General features: G+C 38.1%; 1 protein-coding gene across 6 annotated transcripts in view; it reads right to left on the bottom strand.

Annotated features, from left to right (window-relative positions):
• MBD5 (methyl-CpG binding domain protein 5) overlaps positions 1–16696 on the bottom strand; it is a 187339-nt gene that overhangs the window by 54385 nt on the left and 116258 nt on the right. For 3 of the 6 annotated variants that reach the window (XM_060106166.1, XM_060106170.1, XM_060106171.1), the window contains exons 3-4: positions 9798–9972; positions 188–860 (exon numbers count right to left, since the gene is read on the bottom strand). In XM_060106166.1, the coding sequence (XP_059962149.1) occupies positions 188–300 (113 nt within the window). In that variant the 5' untranslated portion in view covers positions 301–860; positions 9798–9972. Of the gene's footprint in view, positions 1–187; positions 861–9797; positions 9973–16696 lie in introns of those variants that run through there. The other 3 variants (XM_060106167.1, XM_060106168.1, XM_060106169.1) reach the window with 3 other exon arrangements.

Genomic DNA, 16696 nt, shown 5'->3' with positions numbered 1-16696 from the left:
AGGCAATTTACATCGCAAAACAGTACAGAATAAAAACACTTAAATATATCCAGCACGAAGATCATTTATTCAAATTGATTTCAGGTGCTGTCAGTTACAATATTTACACTCTCAGAGGAACAGACTGTACCTCCTTCACCTGGGGACCACAAACTTGGAGGTAGCGCAGGTAATAATAAGGGCTCACCTGACATAAAGCACTCCATTTTGATCCACACGACGCTGCCAACCCACAGGAACTTGTATAGCTGGAAGACCTCCATCCTTGTCCCCTCCGTCACACTCCTTGCCTCCATTCATTTTCTGTGTCTGCTTGGGACTCCCCAAAGATATCAGCAATAAGATGATATCCTTATATTACAGGGCATCATGGCCTTCAAAAATGGCCAATGCAGCACAGTTTTCCCCAGACTGTACAAAATGCATTGGGAAGCTTCGGCTCAGTTTGGAACCAAGTCCTTGAAATCTGCCATTGTAGAAAAAATCAGTTTCCCATTATAATCTACATTAAATAACCAATATTTAATTCCTAAGGATGGTCTACATGGGTAAAAACGAGTGCTTCTGACTAAGGAAAATCATATTCACCAATGCTGGTACCTGTCTGAAGTGGGGGAGGGGAGGAGTGTAAGTTTTTAGTTCAACATTTTGTCTTGAAACTTGATGTTGGACTAAAATAACCTCTATTGTTTAGAAACTGTTCTCATTTTTACAGTGTGAGTCAGTTAATATTTCCAGGTACTACCCGCCTTTATAGGCCACATTCTTTAAACTTTCTCTTCATCTTCCAATCTGAATCCAGGATGTTGCAGGTTGGTTCATCTGATGTTTTCATGTCTTCAAAATTCCAATAATGTAGCCTGAAACATATGTAAATATATAAACACTACATTTAATGATGAAAAATTGAGAAGCTGCACACTGTTTTTCTTTTTTTTTAACATCTTTATTGGAATATAATTGCTTTACAATGTTGTGTTAGTTTCTGCTGTATAACAAAGTGAACCAGCTATAAGTATACATATATCCCCACATCCTCTCCCTCTTGCGTCTCCCTCCCACTCTCCCTATCCCACCCCTCTAGGTGGTCACAAAGCACCGAGCTGATATCCTTGTGCTATCCGGCTGCTTCCCACTAGCTATCTATTTTACGTTTGGTAGTGTATATATGTCAGTGCTACTCTCTCACTTAGTCCCAGCTTTCCCTTCCCGCCCTGTGTCCTCAAGTCCATTCTCTATGTCTGCATCTTTATTCCTGTCCTGTCCCTAGGTTCATCAGAACCATTTTTGTTTGTTTGTTTTTAGATTCCATATATATGTGTTAGCATACGGTGTTTGTTTTTCTCTTTCTGACTTACTTCACTCTGTATGACAGACTCTAGGTCCATCCACCTCACTACAAATAGTTCAATTTTGTTTCTTTTTATGGCTGAGTAATATTCCATTGTATATATGTGCCACATCTTCTTTACCCATTCATCTGTCGATGGACACTTAGGTTGTTTCTATGTCTTGGCTATTGTAAATAGTGCTGCAATGAACATTGTGGTACATGTCTCTTTTTTTTTTTTTTTTTTTTCGGTATGCGGGCCTCTCACTGTTGTGGCCTCCCCCGTTGTGGAGCACAGGCTCCGGACGCGCAGGCTCCGGACGCGCAGGCTCAGCGGCCATGGCTCACGGGCCCAGCCGCTCCGCGGCATATGGGATCCTCCCAGACCGGGGCACGAACCCGTATCCCCTGCATCGGCAGGCGGACTCTCAACCACTTGCGCCACCAGGGAGGCCCCCATGTCTCTTTTTGAATTATGGTTTTCTCAGGATATATGCCCAGTAATGGGATTGCTGGATCATATGGTAGTTCCATTTTTGGTTTTTTAAGGAACCTCCATACTGTTCTAAGCTGTACACTTTTAAAAATAGAATAAACTGGTAAGTGTACTAAACCACTCTTATGTCCTCTGCTGTCAAAATCACATGTCAAACTCAACGTGTTTTCTTCTTCCAACTTGATCCACTTACTCCAGTTAAAACAATTTGCTTGCTCTTGCAACTTTCTAATTGCAAGACAGAGATAGACCCATAATTATGGCATTACACATATACACACACAACCTCCTTCTAACTGACAATAAAAACATATTTACATACAACCTCCTTCTAACTGACAATAGAAACATATTTATCACCTCTTATGACCTGACAACTAGAAAGTTGTGTGTTAATCCAATCACTTTTTTTTGTTGTTAATTTTTTTTTTTGGCTATGTGGCATGTAGGATCTTAGTTCCCCAAGCAGGGATTGAACCCACATCCCCTGCATTGGAGCAAGAAGTTTTAACCACTGAACTGCCAGGGAAGTTCCTCAAAAACTGTGTTAAATGACTTAAGATTCATATCATAATATTAAAACTTTAAAAAATTTAAATAAAAATTAATATTTTAGATTGTTTTAAATATACATGCATGTATAACTCAATCAACACATAGTGTAAGTATACACAAAACTACTCAATCTGCATTCTTAAAAGTCTACATATTTAAGTTGGCCCCAAATCTATTTTTAGGTCTCTTCATTGGGAAAGCAGGAGAATGCTTTATAGTAAAAGGCATCATGATTCAGGCATACACCTTATTGCAGCCTTGGCTCTGAGGCAGATTAAAGGTGTTGTAATGAAGCAAATACTATAATAGCTGAAAGTCAGGAACCATGGGGATGGGTGTGGGAAACACTGGCAGGCAATGGGAAAACCAGCAAAAATTTATTGGGAAAAATGTGGGGTGTAAAGGATAGTGCCAAGTAGTACATTCTCAATAGTGACTCAGGGTGCTAATTTGCATTTCTGGGCCCACTCCACTGGGCCTATGCCTCTCAAAGAAATGACCTGCTTGCAGGCACAGCTTCCTATTTCTGTCTCCCATTCACCGACCCCTGCTGATCACATATGTGTTTTATTCATGTTTCATTTAACAGTTAATGAGTGGCTATTATGTACGAGGCACTATGCTATGTTCTGGATTACAAAGATGGTAAGACACCAGTTTATCCAAAGCCCCAGGGAATATTTGTGTTTGGTACTAAAGAGGTGCTGAGGGACTTCCCTGGCGGTCCAGTAGTTAAGACTCTGCACTTCCACTGCAGGGGGTGAGAGTTCGATTCCTGGTCAGGGAAGTAAGATCCTGCAGGCGGTGTGGCAAAAAAAAAAAAAAAAAAAAAAAAAAAAAAAGCTGCTGAGTGGGGAAGAATAGAAAGGAAAGAGGCAGGGAGCGGGATGAGAAAGGATGGAGAGAGCAAGGAAGGGACAGTTCCTGTCCTCAAGAAGTTTCCAGCCCAGTGGAGTTCCCAGTGCTAGTGAAAGATGTGACAGAGATAAGAATTTTGTGTGATCCTGGACTCCCAGTTTGGCCAAATAGCAACAGACCCCGATGAGTGAAACTTTTTTTTTTTACAGTCCATTTTCATGCTCATTTTATTACCTTGCTTTTTCCTAAAGAAATCTCTTCTGTGGTCTTTGGTCTTTAGATTGGACCAGCTCTCATTTTCCTTACTTTCAAGCTTTCTTGCCATGCTTCTCAAACTTTTGAAATCCATGCATGCCCTCTTTTGCTGAATATTAAAATCTATTCTATTTGCCTCCGAGATTCTGATAACTTTATCTTCTATATAGACCAATCATTCAAGATTTAGTCAAGTTTTATTTTTCTAGTTTTATGATGAAAACACCAGTTTCTCCTCTCTTCCAAATTTAACATAAAAACTACATATCCACAACATTTTCCCTTCACCCCTTCCCCAAAGATTCCATTATGACACACCCTGTTTATATGGCTTGGTTCAAGCCCAGTAGACACAGGTTAAAACAGAAAAGTTATTGTAATATGAAAGGCACCTCCATCTCACTAATACTAAGGATCAGGGATAGATCTTATACTTAGAACATAATTAAAATTAAAATTAAATTAAATTAATTAATTTAAACATTTAAATGTTAATTTAAACATTTCTGGTAGCAATAACAAAATTCAAAAAGGTGTGTGTGTGTGTGTGTGTGTGTGTGTATGTGTTCTGAGAATATCTGCCACCATTCTACCAACAATTTCATTTTCCAACCACCTTTCAATATGCAAATTAGTCTATGAGAGTCGACTTTTGGTGAATTGAATTTTAGTGACTTGATTCACTTCTTTTCATTGGCTTCATTCAGAATTCAAATTAGATGTCACCTCCTCAAGGAGACCACACTGTAAATCCTAGGTATTCTCTGAAACTTTGTTAATTCACTGATACCTCTTATTACCCGATTTTTTTTCTTATCATTTTTTGTTTGTTTATTGCCTATCTCTCTCCACAGGAATGTAAACTCCTCACAGCAGGGACTTGTTTCTCTAGGTTCCTCCAATAGTCCCACTTCCTGGTGTAGTACCCCTGGCCTACAGGAGGTGCTTAAATACTTGATGAAGACTAGTTACAAGTTACTACAATGGTTACATTCTAGTTAGCCAATACAGCTTTATATTTTGATTTTTACGACGTAGACCTGTAAAGTTTTAGCAACACAGGCGTCTAAAATGAAAGAAAAGTTTTTAAAAGAAGTCAATAGAAGCCGGTGACTATGCATGTTGACAAAAAATACAAAGGATATTTTTTGCTCTAGATTTGTCCCTAATGATCTCAAAATCTCTGAGTAATAACTTCTGTGTAGCAAAAGTATGATAGGGCTTCTAAAAAAAATAATATGCTGGGCTTCCCTGGTGGCGCAGTGGTTGAGAGTCCGCCTGCCGATGCAGGGGGCATGGGTTCGTGCCCCAGACCGGGAGGATCCCACATGCCGCGGAGCGGCTAAGCCCGTGAGCCATGGCCGCTGAGCCTGCGCCTCCGGAGCCTGTGCTCCGCAATGGGAGGGGCCACAGCATAAAAAACAATATGCTAACTTTATACTTTATTTGTAAAGTGCATCAGAGTTTTATTTAAATGGTTTATATATACACTTTAATTGGATTAATAATGGAACCACTAAAATAGATGAATGCAACCATATAAAAATGAAACTTGTATTTCAACAGGATGATAATTAATGCAATAGACCTTTTTTCTCTATCTGCTTTACTGACATTCTTGTCAACCTAAGAATAAATTCACTATGTTATGCAGTGATAAGTGTATATTTTAAAAGTTACACCCAAAACACCATGAAGACTAAATATCAGAGAATATGACATCATGAAAATAAGTAGGTAATCTTCATAAATCTTTCTGAATAACACCAAACCATACATTCTTCTGAATAATGTCACACAAACTTGATTAATGGTAAAAATAATGAATTGATTTTTAAGTCATGTGATATTATGAGTAAATTCTATTAAAATGCTTATAATGACATCACGCATTAATCTTGTGCTCATTACTTGGATACACAGTAGGACAGAATGAATCCTGAATGAGCTATTGATTTACCAAGGTGAGACGATGTAAATTAGGTAAAACACCAATATTTAATGTTATATAAGTTATCTTTTGTACTTTTTATACAATGATTATAAACTTAACTCAGGAAATATTCAAAGTTAAGAAGTCTCTTCCAGTAAATCAACTGTATACTTCAATAAAAAAATTTAAAAAAATAGAAAAAAGAAGTCTCCTCCATTCTGACATTTGCAAGGGTGAATGCCTCATGTTCTCCAATTGAGAAAAAAGGCTCACATAAAACCTACCTCTATACTTAAATTCCAAAACAGTATGTACACGCAACAACAGGTATAATTGGATTAAGAAATAACATAAGCATTAGCATTTTGAAGAGTAATGTCTGACTGGCTACAACGTTATCATTTGATTGGGTAATGAATGGATATACTCATCATCTTTCCATCATTATTAAGTTAAATTATGCTTGTTAGGGTAACCCTGAATGACATTTCCCTTTTCAGTGATCTTTCATCCTCATATCAATTATTTAAACAGTTCCTTAAAAGTATTTAACCAGCCTTCCCATTCAACCTTCCCATTTGTTTCACCTTTCACCTACTTACTCAAGCTATGCACTTTTATGAGCACACTTATCTTACAGTTATATCTTCTTTCATTAAAAAAAAAAACCTTCCAAAAAGTAGCCTCATTTTAACTCTGGTTATTATTTTCATTTGGTTCTTATATTCACTGTGCAGCCACCTCTTCCAAAACATACCTCTCAGATACATCTTTTGTAAGAGACCTAATGCCTCTGCCAGGCTCTACTTACTCACCCCAAAGTACCCCAGTACATTTACACCTGCTTTATACAGTTGTATCAGGATACCGCATGCACATCTTTCCTGCTCTGATCACTAAAACTCTCTAGTTTCAAACGTCCTTGCCCTTTCAGTGCAGAAGAGTGTAAACATTCAAAAACTGTGCATGAGGATCACATTCACGTGGAAGGTTACATTTTTTCACAAACTCTGAAGGTATAGGGATAGGCTCCTGAGAATGAGGCCAGTCTTCAGAGTCAAGGTAACAAGCATCCTGACCTATGTCCATCTATGGTCAGGAGGATTACTTACACAGGCCATTTCATGTTACCAACGTTCAGCAACTTACACATTCTCGGCACATAGAAGCCTTTGGAGGATTAAGTGCTGAATGCAGTAGATTGCAATTGGCCACAAATATTTTGTAGTTCCTTCCATCAGGAATTGGGATTTATTACTCTGTGGAGAGAGAAAAGTCCAGCTGGTCCAGCTAGTCCAGCTGACGCCCCAAACATGTAACTGAGCCCAGCCAGCACCATGTGGAACAGGGATGAGCTGTCCCAGTTAAGCCAAGCCTAGACTTCCAACCCACAGAATCATGAGTATTATTTCAAATAGCCAAACACTATACTGGAAATGATCTAGAAGTCTAAAATAGGGTTTTATTTAAATTAAGTACAGTACTGAGATGCTATGTAGCTGTACATTTTAATTGCTTGTGACCTTGGAAAAGTTTAAAAAAAATTCTTTCCTTATAAAATGGAGATTTTATAGAACTGTTCTGTTCTGGGGATACAGTAAGTTAAAAGTCTTAAACTAGTACCTAGCACATAATAAATATCTAAGTTGTTATTATTTATACATAGCTATTAAAATCATGTTATCGAAAAGGTCCATGACATTGTCAGGTGAAAAAACACATGACAAAGTTGCATGTATAGTTATAAATCTTCATTTACAAAAATGCTACTGTTTATGTAGATATAGGAATAGAACAGTACTATCTTCCCCGTGCTTGTCCCTGGATAGCAGGAACATGAGTGACTTTTATTTTCTTCATTGCTTTTCTATATTTTCAAAAAATTTTTTATAATAAAAATGTGTTGGATCTGTAATTAGGAAAACTATTATTTCCAAGAAAATTAAATGTTATATCCATAGAACAGCTAATTAATGTTTCCCCAATACTTAAAAGCATTAGGGAAGATTTTTATTGGAAATAGTCACAAGCTTTGTGCCTAGTATTATGCTATTATTTCTCTTTCTGTTTTAGCTAAGTGGAGAAAAAGATAGGGAGAGTCAGAAAGAATACCACATTAAACTGAATGACCTAAATAGTAGAAAGAAAAATTAAGGCTATCCCTTTGATTGGTTCTAAAATGCCTCAGGCTATCACCCTTACTTTTCTGCTTGCAATGTCATCTGCCATCCCCATGTTTTTCATTAAACCAACTACTGTTTATCTCAGTTTACATGTCACTTCCTCAGAGAGGCCTTCCCTGGTTTCTCCAGTCATTATTTGGTTTTCCAGGTCTAAATTTAGTTCTCTTTATAACTCCCCCTTATAATATTCAGGAATTCACATGCATTACTACACATAACTGAGCTTTTTCTTTGCGCTCGTCATTCTACATGACTACAAAGAAAAAGCAATTGAGGCACCTAACTTCAAGTTACAGCTTCCCTTGTGCCTTTAAAAATATAGAAGGGGGCTTCTCTGGTGGCGCAGTGGTTGAGAGTCTGCCTGCCTATGCAGGGGATACGGGTTCGTGCCCCGGTCCGGGAGGATTCCACATGCCATGGAGCGGCTGGGCCCGTGAGCCATGGCCGCTGAGCCTGCACATCCGAAGCCTGTGCTCCGCAACGGGAGAGGCCACAACAGTGAGAGGCCTGTGTACCGCAAAAACAAACAAACAAAAACAAACAAACAAAAATATATATAGAAGGAAAGTGAGGGTTTGTATGTACATGTAGAAAATGCTTATGATGCATTTTACTTCCTTAAAAGCCAAAAAGTGAACAATCACAGCTCCCAAGTACATATTCTTTAAAAAAAATTCAGAGAACTGTTTTAAAGTGTAATAACAGGTCACACCAGAACATTTATAAACTAATTAATAAACTCACGATAACTCTGAGGGAAAATTGATTTATGATATATTTCTGTATATTTGGCATCAACATAGTTGGCTATTTTTTTTTTTTTTTTTTTTTTTTTTTTGCGGTATGTGGGCCTCTCACCGCTGTGGCCTTCCCCGCCGCGGGGCACAGGCTCCGGACGTGCAGGCTCAGCGGCCATGGCTCAAGGGCCCAGCCGCTCCGCGGCATGTGGGATCCTCCCGGACCGGGGCACGAACCCATGTCCCCTGCATCGGCAGGCGGACTCCCAACCACTGCGCCACCAGGAAAGCCCCATAGTTGGCTATTTTTGCTTTTCTATGGTATAGTAAAATTTCTCATAAAGATTATTTATAAAAAATACTTGCTTACATTTACATAATCTTTTTAAGAGTGCATTAAGCAAGTTTAAGGGGTTATTTTCACATTTTGTCTGTGAATTACTAGTGTTTTGGCTATTCAAGGCAGCTCAATAGGTCAAATCATTGTTAAAAAAAGAATGCATATCAATTTTTTAAAATCAAAACTGTACTAAGAATAAAACAATCATGATTTTTGTTCATCTGGGGGTTGTACAACATATTGAAACAACTAATGTTTATGTACTCTTTTACTTAAAAAATGTTTTAGCATTCTTCAATTCACCTGGCAATGGATGCCAAGTTCCTACCTGGAGTAATTAGTTCCACACAGAGGTAATGATTCCCACCCACCCCCTGTAACACTGACAATCAAGTTACTCAAAGTGAAAATAGGAAGATTCCTCAGCCATTGAAGAAACAAATACATTGTCTCTTTATATGCATAAATATCTAGGAACACTTAAGTCTAATCAACATCTCCAGCAAACATAATTAAATGTAAAGGATAACCATAGTCTAATTAATTATCTGATAAGGTTCTCAAGATGCAAGAGAAAGAAGACAGTCTCTGTGTAAATTCTAGAAGGGGGAGCCCAAAGCATACAATCTCTAAGTCCCATGATCTTTTACTGTGTTTATTTAGCTTACACATCGGGAAGGAAATGAGTAAGTAGTAATACCTGTAGATGTTTAGTGGTGGCATAAGAAAAGTGTCTCAAGGAGACTCCATCTAGCATTTGACTGCTCAGTGGAATGCTGATGGTGGCAGAGAAAATATAGCAGCCAAAGAAAGCTTATGCACAAAATGTTCAGGTTGGAGAGGAAGGTAGTTTCAATAGCACAAAACAAGGCATAGAATATTTTAGAGAACATGCTGAAGAAAAGCAAAACCTGTAGAAAATAAAGTCTTCAATTTAACAAAAAGGTAAGCAAAATATAAAACCAAATTACAAACACGAGGGCTCTGGGCCAAATCCCACCTGTGGAAGTATCTGGCACGTGTACAGTTTGAGAATAATAATACAAGTGAATTAGTTGACAATATTTAAATCAAAAGATGTCACATGAAAATTTGCATTTCCTGCTTTACCTGAGAAACTGGACAATGTGGTAACACTAGGTCAGCATTCCTGCCTTGCAACAATTATCTGGATCGGAGCAGTGGCTGCTCCTTCAGAAAGGACTTGGCTCTCCAGTACACTGCAGTGGCTTCCTGCTTCATTCCCACCAGCCTGGCCTCTGTAGGCACTTGGGTTTCCAACCTTCTGGAATAGAAAGGACCTTGAGGTAAGGCTTGAAGGACAGACTGTAGACCTTGACAAGAGGTACAACTTATTTCTCTTAATGACCATTTAACCTATACTTCATTGTTTCTTCACAAGGGTAGAGGATGAACTCTCTACTCTGTAGTGGATCTTCACTCATTGTTAGTATATGAAGGAATACCAACCAGTAAGCCAGCTAAAACCACAAGCACACACAGTCAACCTTCTTAATGAAATTGATTTGACCCTGAGACTCTGGTGATCGTTGAATTAGAGGAGTCAGAGGGTACAGAGAATGCTCATCCAACTTTAATTCTCTATCTTTCCTTCTTTCTTAGCACCATTGTCAGCAATACCACATTATCATTATTTTAGGAACCTAATGTTGGGATCAAAGAATTATGAAACCAAATTGTACATTACCATTATTGAGTTACAAAAAGACATTTTCCCCTGACTTTTAAAACTGCTTCCTTTTAGCAAATAAGGAAAAAATTTATAAGGACTTTCAAAAGTATACTTGAGACCTTATTACCCCTTACTTAATTTTCTCCTAGCCATCAGGAAGACAAGGACAAGGTTGCTCCTCAGCGTGGGTAAAATAATCCTTGGTGCAGTTTAACTCATTTTGCTCTGTTTCCACAGGCATTGAACAACCCTCTGATTATTTGAAGGATTTCATAGGGGCTTTGATATCATTAAGTTAGTGACTTAGATATCAGATACAGGTATTTCAAACAATGAAAACAAACCAACCAACAAACAGGTCACCTGGTTTATAAATTAAATTCTTGCAAATATCGAATCAACATTGTAAAAATGACTGTACTACCCAAAGCAATCTACAGATTCAATGTAGTCCCTATCAAACTAACAATGGCATTTTTCATAGAACTAGAACAAAATTTTTCACAATTTGTATGGAAATACGAAAGACTCTGAATAGCCAAAACAATCTTGAGAAAGAAAAACAGAGCTGGAGGAATCAGGCTCCCTGATTTCAGATTATATTACAAAGCTACAGTAATCAAGACAGTATGGTACTGGCACAAAAACAGAAATATAGATCAGTGGAACAGGATAGAAAGCCCAGAGGTAAACCCATGCACATATGGTCAACTAATCTATGACAAAGGAGGGAAGGATATACAATGGAGAAAAGACATTCACCTCAATAAGTGGTGCTGGGAAAACTGGACAGCTACGTGTAAAAGAATGAAATTAGAACACTCCCTAACACCATACACAAAAATAAACTCAAAATGGATTAAACACCTAAATGTAAGTCTAGACACTATCAAACCCTTAGAGGAAAACATAGGCAGAACACTCCATGACATAAATCACAGCAAGATCCTTTTTGACCCACATCCTAGAGAAATGGAAATAAAAACAAAAATAAACAAATGGGACCTAATGAAACTTCAAAGCTTTTGCACAGAAAAGGAAACCATAAACAAGATGAAAAGACAACCCTCAGAATGGGAGAAAATATTTGCAAATGAAGCAACTGACAAAGGATTAATCTTCCAAAATTTACAAGCAGCTCATGCAGCTCAATATCAAAAAAACAAACAACCCAATCCAAAAATGGGCAGAAGACCTAAACAGACACTTCTCCAAAGAAGATATATACAGATTGCCAACAAACACATGAAAGGATGCTCAACATCACTAATCATTAGAGAAATGTAAATCAAAACTACAATAAGGTATCACCTCACACCAGTCAGAATGGCCATCATCAAAAATCTAAACAATAAATGCTGTAGAGGGTGTGGAGAAAAGGGAACCCTCTTGCACTGTTGGTGGGAATGTAAATTGATACAGCCACTATGGAGAACAGTATGGAGGTTCCTGAAAAAACTAAAATTAGAACTGCCATATGACCCAGCAATCCCACTACTGGGCATATACTCTTAGAAAAACATAATTCAAAAAGAGTCATGTACCACAATGTTCATTGCAGCACTATGTACAATAGCCAGGACATGGAAGCAACCTAAGTGTCCATTGACAGATCAATGGATAAAGAAGATGTGGCACATATATGCAATGGAATATTACTCAGCCATAAAAAGAAACAAAATTGTTATTTGTAGTGAGGTGGATGGACCTAGAGACTGTCATACAGAGTGAAGTAAGTCAGAAAGAGAAAAACAAATATCGTATGCTAACACATATATGGAATCTAAAAAAAAAAAGTTCTGAAGAACCTAGGGGCAGGACAGGAATAAAGACGCAGATGTAGAGAATGGACTTGAGGACACGGGGAAGGGGAAGGGTAAGCTGGGATGAAGTGAGAGAGTGGCATGGACATAAATACACTACCAAATGTAAAACAGATAGCTAGTGGGAAGCAGTTGCATAGCACAGGGAGATCACCTCAGTGCCTTGTGACCACCTAGAGGGGTGGGATAGGGAGGGTGGGAGGGAGACGCAAGAGGGGGGAGATATGGGGATATATGTATATGTATAGCTGATTCACTTTGTTATACAGCAGAAACTAACACACCATTGTAAAGCAATTATACTCCAATAAAGATGTTAAAAAAAAATTTTAGATGGTCTGTGTCAGACCCTAGAGGCCCATCACCCTTGAGAGGAATGGCGAAGTCAATTTTTTTAAATTGCAAGAGTAGGGATCACATCCTGGACCACAGTACTCCATGGGGTGCTTCTCTACCTTTGAGGTCTTTCCAGATATCTGGCCTTTTTCTTTTTCTTTTTGATTTTGGGCCAAAGCAGGACAGGGGACTGTGTAGGACAGGGCGTAGCAGCATGCTTGAGCAATGCTATTCCTCAGAAAGCAGCCAAGAAAGACAAAGAAACAACTAAGGGATGTGGGACCAAGGTTAAATAACTACGTTTCTATAATCCTTATGTACTAAAGGTACTCCTGGCATTATATTTAATGTTTTAAGTTTATTGGGAATCAACTACATGTGAAGCACTGTAACAGATACTTGGGGCCCAGACATAAAGAGAACATCATCCCCCTAGCTCAAGGAGCTTACTGTCTGAGAGGTGGAGGGTAGGGAGTTGGGCAGTCAGGTAAACAGGTGATTACTTACAACACTGAGTGACACCAGCTGTGCTAGGGATAAGTACGGAGCGCTAAATGAACACAAAGAAAGAGCTAGTCCAGTTTTCAGGGATCAAAGAAAGGGGGAAGCAGGATACATCCAAGGATGTGCAGAGGTTACACAGGTAAAGAAAGGTTAGTAGGAGACCTGAAACCTTACCAAATCCAAGCAAATGATCTTAGTTCCAAAAGATTAATATTGAAGATTTTATATTTATCTGGCAATAATAATCCCATTATGGTACTCATTTTTAGCTGGTAAGCAAGCATAAAGGTCTCATTTTGTTAGACCTGTTAACCTTGAGATGTGATAAGCGATGAGACATTAATGAATATTTTCCACAGGAAGATCTTGATGCCTGCCTGATGCCTTAAATAGAAAATGATGCCCTGACATCCAGATAAGCAAATATTGTTCTGTAGAAGAAATACTAAGAAAGAATGATGATTCACTTCAGTAAGAAAGTGATATTAGATGTGACTGCATTGGAAGCAGAAGCTAAAACAAACAAGATATGGATGAGGGAGCCTTCCTCTATAGATAAAGTAGTTCAAAACTGTTTGGAAGTATATCCTTTAATAAAAGTATGTCTTAAAATAAAACAAGTCCATAAATGATGAAAATAAGATGACTGTTGTGCTAAAGTTATTCTGGCCAAATGTATAAATAATACTGGCTGACATCCTACCATCTTCTGGGACTTAGCCTTGTCACAGCCCTGTAAGTAAGTACAACTACCTTTTCTTTTCTAGAGTTGAGGAAACTGAGGCAAGAGAAATTAAATAATTTTACCTTCCCTTTTCCTGTCTGATAATCAATTTCTCTCTTTTCCTACTTTACTTTTCTTCTTAGTATTCACCACTATCTAACATACTGTATTTTACTATTTATCCTATTATTGTCTGTCTCCTCTGATAAGAACATAAGCTCTGTGAACATATGGATGTATTAGTTACCATAACTGACAAAAACCCTTGCTAATTAAAAAAACTTTTTAAAATTGAAGTATAGTTGATTTACAGTGTAGTGCCAATCTCTGCTGTACAGCAAAGTGACTCAGTTTTACACATATAGACATCCTTTTTTTAATATTCTTTCCCATTATGGTTTATCCCAGACTAATTTGTGCTTTGGGCTCAATAGCTTCTTGAAGGCTGGCTTTGTATTGCAACTTTTTTTTACTTCTCATAGCACAAAGTATAGAATCTTACACAGGCTGGAGCCAAAAATATTTGTTGAGTGAATGATGAGTGTAATTAATCAGTAAGGATATACAGAGCCCTTGCCATGTATGGCGCTGCACTTGTCACCATAAATGGGCAAGTACAAAATACCATCAGTGTTCTTAAAGAACTTAGGAATAGAAACAGGTAGACGCATGAGGAATACCTGGTGTACAATATAAAAATTCCTCATATTTCATTACTTCCGTTGTTCAAACATATAATGATGCCTAAAAATGCTTATTCACCACTTCTCTCAAGACATCCTAGTATTCTAATGCATTAATCTTTCTTGGAAATGCCACAACTGTTCACAACTCTATGCCTATGCACGTGTTGTTCCCTGGGCATAGAAAGATTTCCTCTCACTTTCTTAAAGCAACCTTCTGTCCTTTAACTAAATTCCAGGGTCAACTCCTCCATGAAGCCTCTTCCAGTCTCCTGCTTAGAGTTATTATCTCATTCTACAGTATTGCTTACATGCATGTAACAGCCCTTATCATATCCTGTTTTTTTTTTTTTTTTTTTTGGTACACGGGCCTCTCTCCACTGCGGCCTCTCCCGTTGCGGAGCACAGGCTCCAGACACGCAGGCCCAGCGGCCATGGCCCAAGGGCCCAGCCGATCCGTGGCATGTGGGATCCTCCCGGACCGGGGCACAAAACCGTGTCCCCTGCATCAGCAGGTGGACTGTCAACCACTGCGTCACCAGGGAAGCCCCACCATATTCTGTTTTATGTACTTACATTATCAGGTACTGGGTATGAAAACAGTGTGCTTTGAGTTGAATTATTTGTTTTTCTCACCTAGAGAACTTTTTTTTACTCCCCTAAAATACAATCACAAATAGAAAAGTTCTTAATGATATGCTAAAACCAATCAGTGATACACGAGGTGATTAATTGTAGGTGTGTATTTATTTAACCAAAATCAAATGAAGGCTGAGTAGAATCTACTTTTCTTATTTTATTTTCAGCTCAACTTTTAGATTCAGAGACTATTTCCAGTGTCGAAAAGAGTATCTGGCATGGGCTTCCCTGGTGGTGCAGTGGTTAAGAATCCGCCTGCTGATGCAGGGGACACGGGTTCGTGCCCTGGTCCAGGAGGATCCCACATGTCGCGGAGCGACTAAGCCCATGCACCACAACTACTGAGCCTGCGCTCTAGAGCCCGCGAGCCACAACTACTGAAGGCCGCGTGCTACAACTACTGAAGCCCGCGCGCCTAGAGCCCGTGCCCCGCAACAAGAGAAGCCACCGCAATAAGAAGCCTGCGCACCACAACGAAGAGTAGCCCCCGCTCACCGCAGCGAGAGAAAGCCCGCGTGCGGCAGTGAAGACCCAATGCAGCCAAAAATAAAATAAACAAATATATAAATTTATTAAAAAAAAGAGTATCTGGCGCACAGAAGATTACTTGTTGAATAAATAAATGAATGCCTGTATACAAACCATGGCATTAAATGCTAAATGGCATGGCATAAACTAAATGTACTATAGGACCTCAGAGATGAGATAACACATAATAGAAAGAACAGTGAACAAACAGGAAGTTTGGTATCTACAATTTTCCAGCTTATAACTTTGAGCAAGATATGTAACCTGAGCTTTAATTTTTCAATTTGTTAAGATTAATGGACTGAACTAGATCAGTAGTTTTCAAATTATTTTAGCCGTAGATCTCTTTTGTCTAATAAAATCTAAATGGAACTTCCATTATAAAAAGCAGAAAAAGATTTGTTGGTAATAATTGATTTTGGAAGACCAACTTATAATATTACTTATTAAAATCCATCAATAAGAATAATGGGCTATTTTGATTAATAAAACATATGAAACCAAGGGATATTGGTGACAGTTGCAATTTAAGTAATCTTCATCAACAAGTTGATTTCTGTACTTTGTTTTGGTTTTATAATATTGAGACAATTCTGATTACCACATAAAAGCTATTGTAAATGGCAACTTTTTTGAAAAATAGCAAATTTGGCTTTGGCAATATTAAAATTGCTGCAATCAAAATGGTCTAGAAGCTTGAAGGGAAGTAAAGAAAATCCTGTTTCCAAAATTGAATGACTATATCTAATAATTACTCATGTCTTTGGTCATGAATACAAAATATGGGTAAGAACTACCAAAAACTTAAATTAAGCAAGAAGACTTTCGTTAATACAATATTATCACATTAATTTGCCATTGCAGAATTGTTAAGGAGTGATAAGGATACATGGCAGGAAGACTCCTCTATGTCGTATTTATATTTATTTAATGGAGCATACATATGCTGCAGCTATTCTCTTGCTTGCATAATTTGATTTGGAGATATAATAATGGACTCAAGTTTTAAAAAAAAGGCCAACTAAAAACAAAAATAAAAATGCATACTCATAAGAAGTTCAAATATCTACAGGGAAATT

The sequence above is a fragment of the Mesoplodon densirostris genome, chromosome 8 (genome assembly GCF_025265405.1).
Source record: "Mesoplodon densirostris isolate mMesDen1 chromosome 8, mMesDen1 primary haplotype, whole genome shotgun sequence".
Taxonomy (NCBI): Eukaryota; Metazoa; Chordata; class Mammalia; order Artiodactyla; family Ziphiidae; genus Mesoplodon; species Mesoplodon densirostris.
This window is presented reverse-complemented; position numbering and strand designations above follow the sequence as displayed.